At 48.7% G+C, this 10731-nt stretch overlaps 1 protein-coding gene across 1 annotated transcript in view; it reads right to left on the reverse strand.

The window, feature by feature from the left end:
- The window catches only part of PANX1 (pannexin 1), a 55435-nt gene extending 44704 nt beyond the window's left edge, over positions 1-10731 (reverse strand). The window contains exon 1 of the mRNA XM_040256482.1: positions 10158-10731. Within this exon, the coding sequence (XP_040112416.1) occupies positions 10158-10338 (181 nt within the window). The 5' untranslated portion in view covers positions 10339-10731. The remainder of the gene's footprint in view (positions 1-10157) is intronic.

Raw genomic sequence — 10731 nt, forward strand, 5'->3', positions numbered from 1 at the left:
TTGGGGGCAGGAGGAGAAGGGGACGACACAGGATGAGATGGCTGGATGGCATCACTGACTCGATGAATGTGAGTCTGAGTGAACTCCGGGAGTTGGTGATTGACAAGGAGGCCTGGCGTGCTGCGATTCATGGGGTCGCAAAGAGTCAGACACGACTGAGCAACTGAACTGAACTGAACTAAGCAGGAAACAGGGCTCAGAAGGGAAACAGCTTATTTTTAACTTTTTAGCTTTGGAAAAAAAAAAAAAGATAAAGCGAGACTGTGGAAGGAAATATTTCATAAGCTAATAATAACAAACTGAGACCTAATACCCTCTAGGACCAAGCACTCCAGACCAGAAGGCAATGGAGAATCGCCTGGAGACAGAGCAGCCTCTGGACACTGCTAAGAGTTAGAGGACAGCCCCGAGCTGCGAGTTATGAAATCCCAGGACACGCCGGGAACCAGAGACCGAACAGTGAGCTGCCCTTTTGTTTGTTTTTGTTTGTTTTTATTTTTAACTCTAACAAAGCAAACTTTTTTTAATTTTAAAAAATGTATTTATTCTTGGCTGTGCTGGGTCTTGCTTTGCACGGGCTTTCTCTACATCAGCAGCCAGGCTTCTTCCCCCGCAGTCGTGGCGGCCCCTCCTGCTGCAGCGCCCAGGCTCTCAGTGCTCTCAGCCCCAGACCCTCAGTACCCAGACCCTCAGCACCCAGACTCTCGGCTGAAACGCTCGGGCTGCCCCACAGGGTGTGAGCTCTGACCGAACCAGGAATCGAGCCGGCATCGCCCTGCACTGGCAAGTTCGTGATATGAACCTGCTTCCCAACCACTGGATCACCAGGAAAATCCCCAGTGTTTTGTTTTTTTTTTTTAATTGAAGTAGAGTTGATGTGTCAGAGAAGGCAATGGCATCCCACTCCAGTACTCTTGCCTGGAAAATCCCTTGGACGGAGGAGCCTGGTGGGCTGCAGTCCATGGGGTTGCTAAGAGTCGGACACGACTGAGCAACTTCACTTTCACTTTTCACTTTCATGCACTGGAGAAGGAAATGGCAAGCCATTCCAGTGTTCTTGCATGGAGAATCCCAGGGATGGCAGAGCCTGGTGGGCTGCCATCTATGGGGTTGCACAGAGTCGGACACAACTGAAGCAACTTAGCAGCAGAGTTGATGTGTGAGATGCGATTTCCATCAACAGAATGAGAAACTGAAAGCTTACTCAGTAGCAGGAAGGAAGTGGGGAAGGGGCTGTTCCCTACCTCCTGACGGGTGTAGACCGAGCTCTGAAGGGCAAATGGAAGTGTCTTGTGAACATGTAACGTGCACATCTCATGTGGTGCTAGCCGCAAACACAACTCCTTGTCCCCAGAAAATGTTTCTCAAAGTGGGGTCCAGAACCTCAGACTCTTGAAGCAAGTTCGTGATGTGAACCTGCTTCTCATAATATTACTAAACTGTTACCTACCTTCTTAATCTCATTCTCTCATATGTTCGATAGTGCTTCCAGAAGCTACTGACTTGGCGTATCACTGTGCAATGAATGAGGTGCAGGCAGTGGTCTGTGGTCTTCAAATGAGCCAGACATTAAGGAGACTTGCAAAACTGGGAACCAATGCCACTCTTCTTGCTAAGCTTTGTTTTTAAACTTATTTTATCATAAAATATATGTTAACATGTAATGGGCTTGTATTTTAAATTAACAAATATTTTAAAAATCTCTCAGTTTTAATTGCTAATGTGATACTGATGCATATAACCTACAAACAAAAGCTCTTTGGAAATCCTCAATAAAATTTAGTAAGAGTATAAAATATAAAAGTGTCCTGAGACCAATAAGTTTGAGAACCACTGCCCTAGAGAAACACGTTTTGCATGAGGAAGCACATCCAAGGATGCTCACTGAACCACTATTTGCAGTAGAAAAAAGTGGAATGAACCTACATGTCCCTTAACAGCAAGGTTAAGTGAACTAAGGTATAGTCATACAATGGAAAATTACAGGCAACTAAAAAGAATGAGGCAGACCTACACATAGACACCAAAATATCTCTGGGACACATTATAGACAAACGAGCAAATGACATAATATTTTGTTACAAATTTAACTCTGATAAAATGCTAAATAATATCAGATTTTTCCATAGGAACATTGAGCAGTGTAAAAGGATACAGAGTAAACAGTAATAGTAGTTACCTCTAGGAAAGAGACCAAGATTGGGGTATGCTTTTCTTTTTTTTTTTTTTTAAATGCAGAGTATTAATTTCCTCTTGCTCTGAACTTTAACACAAACATACAGACACATGGCAAATTAAAATTATCTGGAAAGTCCCCTCCACCGGCACAGCAGCAGAATGGTGGGTTATCTACTCGAGAGCATCTCCGGGCAGACGCACTGCTCCCAGTCTATCTCATCAGCATGAGTCCATGGAGAACCTCTTCATCCTTCATACTGACTATTCACCACGTTCTGAGCCTATTTGGAAGCTGTAATTTTCTCAAAGCATTTCCACTTTGTTTATCCCATCCTTAACTGCCCAGCTTCTCTCAATCACAAAGATAGTAGTAATAGCAATAATCAAAATATGAAATGAGGGACTTCCCTGGTGGTCCAGTGGTTAAGAATCTGCCTTGCAATGCAAGGGACCCAGGTTCAATCCCTCGTTGGGAAACTAAGATCCCGCATACCGCGGGGCAACTAAGTCCCCCACTGCAAGAAATGCCGCAACTAAGATTTGATGCAGCCAAATAAATAATCAAAAGGCAAAAAACAAAGAAGTGAAAGTAAATTTAATGAACCCCCAAATGTAGAAGTTTGTCAGGTAACTTGACAAATTCCCAGTAATGATCCCCTTCCTATAATTCTGTAGCAGTATATTTTGAGGAATTTATCTACTAAAGATGTAACAAGCTGTGCAGGCAAGTCAGTCACTTTGTCTGTTGCTTGTCAATTTCCCGGTTTATTTCTAGATGTAAGGAGATACCTGAGTAAATGAGGTACATAAAATCATACACTCTGGAAACCAGGAGCAAGGGGACCCTCCTAACTGCTGGAAGATTCAACAACAAATGATCTTTACAGAGAGCAACCAGCCATTTAAGTCTAGAATCCTGAAAATGTTCCCACACTTTGTAATTAGATTTATACACAATTTGTTGAAATACTGAGACCTTTAGTTTAGAGGTTTATGTTCAGGAGTGTTCCTCACACTGCTATTTGTATTAGCAAAAAATTACAAGAGGGTTCAATTTCCATACACCTTTTCAGTGTTTACTTTGGTAGCCAACAGAAGGCAAGGTTGTCAGATTTAAGAATGAGGTAAAATCACCCAAAATGAAGTTTGGTTTTTCAAAAGCAGAATAGAAGTTGTCAGCTATGTATATACAATAAAGAGTTCGGGGAAACACACAAAGATTTGACAGGGGTTACCTCAGTGTTGTAACAGTGCTGGAATTACTGCTCTGTTCTACACTGCCCATGTTTTCTACAAAAAGTCATATCTTTATAATCAGATAAATATACACATATGTAAACGGCCTTCGAGAAAAAGGAGTGCAAGCTTTAGAGAGGATGAATAAGTGGGAAGAATCCCCCTGTGCTAACACAAACCCTGTGCCCCACACTTTCTCTCCCGGAAACCAACGTCCCAGCTGCCCCCAGGCAGCCCCAAGGGACATAGCTGAGCCCAGCTCACTCAGCCGGGGCACAGTGCTCCCAAACTGCACCCCTGCTCTGGACCAAACTCACTGCCCCAGGTAGGGGTTTGAGAAGAAAGCACTCCAAGGAAGCAACATGCAGAGGAAGGGTGGGTGTTCGAATGGTTTCTAAAAGGATCTTGCCAATCTAAATCTAGACTCTGCAAAGATTTCAAGACATATGTTCAGCTTTTGCTAAGGACAGGAGTTTCATCTGTTTCGAAAGAATAGAGTTTTCCCCCCCACAACTTCATCTTCTTTTCTCATTTTCATTTCTCTTTGGAAAAGAGAAAGGGATTTGAAAATAATTAAATATAGATCTAAGTCACTGAGTTCTTTAAAGTCAGGGAACAATGGGCACTGAAACAGAACAAATGCTACTGGGGTAAATTCTGTTAACTTTTAAAACCGATCCCATCATGACTAACTGTTTGCTTATAATCCATCAGTTCACATTCTTTGGTTTATTACTGTTACTCCAGTTCTCTCCAATGACATTATACAGAGTTTTCAAATATTTTTGATGGTGATTTTTTTTTTTTAAGACAAACTCTTTCAAGATACATAAAATCCTGTCTTACAGACAACAGAATAACACTCAGGATCCCAAAATGCTAGAATCCTACTGGCATCCTTAATGATTCCATTCCTTTACAAACTCCACTGAATGCCTACTATGTATCAACTTTTGTGCTGCACACTAGGGATAGTGCAGTCAACCCCACAGAGGATAAATGGTCCCGGACCCCAGTGAACTTACAATCTGGTAGGGAGACAGCATTAAACAAACAATTATGAAAATAATTAACAAACTTGGAACTTGGGGTAAGTGCTTAGACAGAAACACTGTGCTTTGAGAACACATCAGAAAAGTCCATGGAAACTTGCAACCTTACTCCTGAAAGAGGCGATTTCTTTCTTAAAACGGGAACACATCAAAATTCCTCTTCCCCTCTTCTGAGTCACATTTAGAGGGAGCTGGAGCTGGAGGGTACACAGGCGCATTGACTTTTACTTGAAATAGTAACTCAGGAATGCAGAACTATCCTGGAGAATGGCTCCATCTTTCTGGGAACTTTTCTTTTTTCCTTTCAATGATGGGCGGGGGGCAGCTGTTACAGAGATTTGTGTACCAACAAGCCTGATGTGTAATCATGGAAAATTAGGAAGAACCTACACACACATCCCTAGGAAAATGACTGGGGAACTAGGGCAAGAACATTTCACCCTATGGAGTATCTCTGCTAAGTCGCTTCAGTCGTGTCTGACTCTGCAACCCCATAGACAGCAGCCCACCAGGCTTCACCGTCCCTGGGATTCTCCAGGCAAGAACACTGGAGTGGGTTGCCATTTCCTTCTCCAATGCATGAAAGTGAAAAGTGAAAGTGAAATTGTTCAGTCGTGGCTGACTCTTCAAGACCCCATGGACTGCAGCCCACCAGGCTCCTCTGTCCATGGGATTTTCCAGGCAAGAGTACTGGAGTGGGGTGCCATTGCCTTCTCTGATCTCTGTCTGCCTATTAAAAAACAGTGAGATGACATTTCAGTACTGACACAGAAGGCTCTCCATATCATACTGAGTTGGAAAGTGCAAACCACCATGACGTGACTCAGTCTGGTTTAAAAAAATGTCTAAACTTTGTATTAATGCAAAGAAGGGGGACTTTTCAGCTGTACACAGTGTCCATAGTGGTCACCTGTAACACACGAGGAAGGCTTATAAATCCTTTAGCCTGAGAAGGTATGTAGGTACTATCTGAACAATAAAAATACCAAAAAGAAAAAAAAATTAACAAAGAAAAACATGTATGTATCAGTAGCCTCTCTGGACAGCACGCATCCTTCTGGAAGGGGACCAGGATGCACCCCTGGTGTTTTGACTTAAACTGTGAGTTGAGGATGTGCTGTTTTGGGACCTTTGCCCTGAGACCCTATATTAGCCCATTCTTAGAGACACGCCAGAAAAGAACAATCAGCTGTGCCACCCGCTGCACGCTGAAGGCAGCCTGAACACATTCCCAAAGGTGTGCCTACATACAGCCACAGAAGAGCGGATGACAGAGCTGCTGACTCAGCTGGAGGAAACCCGAGGGGAGCTGGGCACTAACAGCTCTGCAAGAGGCTGCAGCTCCCTGTCCCCCGGCCACCCTGGAGCTGGCCTAGCACCGGCCCGGGAATGACAGCAGCAGAGAAGGCTAACCCCAAGAGACCGCATCCCTACATCCAGAACCACAGCAGCCCCCCGGGAGGGCAGCGAGGGAGCAGGCTCCCTGGCTGAACCAGACGCCCTTCCCTGGGGTCTAGCGGTTGCCCCTGCTGCTCATCTGGTCCAGCCAGACTGGGACCAGGCAGCCAGCATCCTGGAAGGACACAGGGACTCCACCCTCCCAGCGTCTCCCAAGGCACCAGGCTGGGACTCCAGAGTCAAAGCAGACCCCTCGGCCTCGGGTCACGTACAGCCCTAGGCCAAGGGCACTGCAGACCCAGCAAAAGACCCCAAGAGCACAAATCCCAATCAGGGTCTGGTCTGTTGAAAAGTAGCATGCTTAGGGAATCAGTTTCTTCAATGCTTGATATAAATACTCCTAGAATTCATGCTTCACTTCAGAGCATGAAGGCCATGTAGCCCAATTATGCTTGTATTCTACACAGAGCTGTCATTCCGCTATTTCCTAAACTCTTTCTAGATACAGAAATATATAGAGATAGGGAGATGGTGACACATGCTATACCTCTAGAGGCATCTGCAAAGGTGTGTTAGAAATGAGGGTCCTTGTGTGGCACAGAACTCTGACCTCCTGCACCTGCCATATGGCGATAGTCGTGTGTTCTCCAAGCCACACAGAATGCCACTCAACCACCTGAGCCATACAGATCAACACTCAACTGCCTTCCACAGAGCCTTTGACATTTCAAACAGATTCTCCCTTCCCCAAAAAGTGCTATAAAAGGGAATTTGAGGTATTTGCCGTACATCCTATGCTTGTAAGTCAGGTGGGGCAACCGGTGCCTCCACTCTGACCGTATCCTGCAGTTATCAGAGCGAGACCTCAGGGAGGGAACCAGAACTGACCTCACCAAGGCAGCCCTTGTATTATTAAGTGACACAGGGACCCAGCAACAAGGAAGACTCCCCGTAACAGGGACCCTTCACCTCGAGCTCGTCAATTCCAGGTTGGGACCTGGCCGCTACAACCTCGATCCTGATTTGGGCTTCTGACCGACACGGAGGCCTGGCCTCCCTCCCTGGATGCCCCTCCCTGCCTCAGCCCAGCCATTCTCCAAGGGCGGACCCAGGAGAGCTCTCTCACATGCTCCTGCATTTCTTTCACCGCATCTTAACTGAACACTTGTTGTATACAAGACATGATGCACGGCAAGGGGAGAGAAAAAGTGAGAGCTGAAAAAACCGCGGTCAGTGCCGACTGCCTCTTCTCTGGCTCCCATCGCACAGTCTTACCAGCCCAGAGTCACAGTCAAATTTAAACTGTCCTCTGCTATGCGTCAGTTAGTGTGGAATCAGGGGTTTTTTGTCCCCCTACCCAGCTTACCCTCTCAGGGAGCCAGGCATGCAATGCTTTAAAGAGCTGAGCAAAGTATCAGGCTTAACCAGACCAGCGGCCTATTTTAATTCTTACATCAATCCAACATCAGCAGCTCACTTTGCAAAAGTCTTTAAAACTCTCCAGCCACAACTCAGAAATTAAATGATTCTCCTAGCAACTCCCTCCAGAATGGCTCTGCTTGTAATTCCGGCCGTCACAGGGCAGGCAGGACCAATGAGCAATGACAGCTCCAGGTTGCTGCAAAGGCCACCAGTGTGCCCTCCACCATGCCCGTGGGCACAGCCCCGCTCTGCCCTTCCACACCACATCACCTCTGTGATGACACAAAAATGCTGGATGGATGGCTAGGCAGAGCCCCTTCTGCTCCCACCTCCCAGAGGGTGCAGGACCCCACCAGACCATTTCCACACACTCTTTTCTGTACCTCTTCTCTTCTCTCTGAAGTCTGTCTTCTGGCTTTGTCTAATGTCATCCCTGGTTCTGCCTTCCACCTCTTGAATGTCCTGAAGCTCTCAGTATACAGGAGTCTTCTGACAGCTTCACCCAAGCTCCTGCCACCTGGTGCTCAGAGCTTAACACTGCCCTGTCATTGAATCACACACTGCTGAACCACCTTACCTCCAGCAAGTCTATTCCTGTGCCCAGCTGGATGGTAAACTCCTACAGGGTGGGGAGAAGACCACACCTCAAACTCCTTCAACCCCCCCCACCGCCCCCCGCCAGTAAAAACAGCAAAAGCTCAGCCTCCCACTGGGTAAACCTATCCAAAGTAAACGCCTTTCGGACAGCCCATCAGTTAGAAGGGGCCGACAGCACTCTTAAGAGTCCCTGGAACACGTGGGCTAAAGGTAAGGTTTGATCACAGATGGTACCCAGCTCCTGGCATCAGATGGCTGCTCCCCCATGGCAGAGCCCACGTCTCCCCAACTCCTGGGTCCTCAGCACCCAGCACTGGGTCCTCAGGAAACATTCACTAAAGGGACAGATCATCTCCAGAGTCCACGCTACATTGTGGTTTTCCTTTCTCCCGGAAGCCTCAACTCACAGGAAGGCAGAGGGAAAGCTTCGACTATCAATGCCTGCCCAATGACAAGGGAAACTGAAGACTACTTTTCAAAATGAATTTGGTGACTTCCTACCAAGTTGAACAACTCTGTGGTGCAGATCACAAAATCAAGCTCACTGTAACCTTTTTCTAACCAACTCTTCCCTCAACTTCACTACTTCTGTCAGTATCACTCTCCAATCACTAGGCCTGCAGCCTTTCCGTTATCTCTGATCAGTTCGGCCCTTTGAGGCCTCTGGAAAGCTATAGGCCCAACAGCGTGGCTCCTTGCTCCTGGAAACCTCCCATCCTTTCCCTTCTAGTCGTGGGGCCCACACTCACAGGAGACCTCAACTGATTCCGAATCTTTACAGCATCGTTCCTAGCTCTAACCTCCTCCCCTTCACAGACCTTACAGACTGCTGCTGCTGCTGCTCAGTCGCTTCAGTCGTGTCCGACTCTGTGCAACCCCGTAGACGGCAGCCCACCAGGCTCCGCCATCCCTGGGATTCTCCAGGCAAGAACACTGCAGTGGGTCGCCATTTCCTTCTCCAATGCATGAAAGTGAAAAGTGAGAGTGAAGTCGCTCAGTCGTGTCCCACTCTTAGCGACTCCATAGACAGCAGCCCACCAGGCTCCTCCGTCCTTGAGATTTTCCAGGCAAGAGTACTGGAGTGGGGGTGCCATTGCCTTCTCCAGACCTTACACACTGCCCTCAGCCTATTACTTATTAAGTGCTGTTTTCAGCTAGTCCAGCCTCTACTCAAATCATAACTTTTCACTTTTTAAACCAAGTCTTCTGTTCTCACTGACTCAGGCCCATATTCACTCTCATATGTCGGAAACCCTGACCAATCCTTCCGCCTCAGCGAGGATACCCTCTCGCGGAGTCTGTCCTTCCAGGAACTGGGCCTTCTTGGCCATCTCAAAATCTTGGCAGAAGTGTCAATTCTGCTTATCCACATCCTACCCACAGGCAGGGGCTCAGGGCCAGCCCAGCTTCTCACACAAGCTTTCCCCATCCTTCAGCCCACTGGCCACCTCCGCTCCACAGAGCTGTGTATAGCCTCACACACTGCCTTCCTGTTGACTCAAACACTCTCCCCGCAACCCCACCCCACCCGGCCCCCGGCCAAAGTCAGAACAGCTGGTAAGGAAGACCAGCTGCTTCGTAGCCACGTGATACTGCCCAGACCACCAGACTTTCAGAATCTCACAGAACTGTTGCTGTAACACATGAGAATTTACAGGAAGGCGATTCATTCATCTCACATTCCAAAAAGACCATCCAGGTAGAGGATCTGGATATCCTTCTAATACTGGCCAAAAGCAGTTATTTCCCATCATTCACAACCCTGCAGCTGCCAAGTCTCAGTACACATTAATGTAATGTAAGACAAGGGAGAAAGCACTTTGATTGGGGTACTTTTCCTCATATCCTCCATTTAGACACTAAGGAGCTTCTCTGACACAAATTTTGGGTGACTGCAGAAATGTGGGCGTGGAGGGGAGAGGAGACAGTTGTTCCAGGCAAATCTAGTGACAACGGCGCCGGTCTTAAGAGTGAGGCTTGAACACTAAGCCAGTCAGCAGTAGGCACTGACTGGTCACATTGCCAGTAAGCCATCAGTGGGCAGCAGGGAACAGGCGAACTGGGGAGTGGGACACGAGCAAGGTCCACGGTTCGGGGAGGCGGGGAGCACGTGGACAAAGAATGCTTCAGACCATGAAATCTGGCTACCTTCCTTCCCAACGTGCATATGCCCTTGACAACGGCAAGCACCGCCAGGGGCGCGCGGTAAAATCACTTCCAGACAGAGACCAGGGCACCTCTGATAACGCCGGCCCAGCCCGCCCCGGACCTCACCAATGGAGATTTCTTGCGCGAAAGCCAGCGAGATGAGCAGGAGAGGCAGCCCCACAGCGATGCACGTGACCATCTTGTCCACGGCTAGCTCCAGCCGAAGCCCCTTAAACTTGGGTTCCGAGGGCTCCTTCAGCAGAAAGTCCGAGAAGACATACTCGGTGGCAAGGTGCGCAATGGCCATGGCTGCGGCACGCCGGGCTGGGCCTGGCAGGTTCGCGAGGCAGGCCTGCGGACTGCCGGCGTGGGGAGGGCGGTGCGGCGCCTTCGCCCGTCACCAGCCCAGCCCGCGGGTTTCGCTTTCCCTTTGCCGGCTCCCCGGGGGCTCCCACATTCCGCCGGTCTTTGCACCGTGATGCGCCGCAGCCATTTTCTCCCGGCGCCTGGCCTGGAGTGTCCCGGGGCTGCTCCGCGGGCGCGGGAGGCCCGGGTCGCGCCCGCTCCTCCACCGCAGGCCGGGGCGCAGCCACCCCGGTAGGTCCCCGGGCTCCGCGCCGCCGCCGCGCGCCCGAGGGCGAGAGTCTGCGGCCAAACAAAGCACGAGCCGCGCCGCGAGGCCCCGGCTGCGGCCGCCGCC

This window comes from Oryx dammah, unplaced genomic scaffold (assembly GCF_014754425.2).
Source record: "Oryx dammah isolate SB20612 unplaced genomic scaffold, SCBI_Odam_1.1 HiC_scaffold_15, whole genome shotgun sequence".
In the NCBI taxonomy this organism is placed as follows: Eukaryota; Metazoa; Chordata; class Mammalia; order Artiodactyla; family Bovidae; genus Oryx; species Oryx dammah.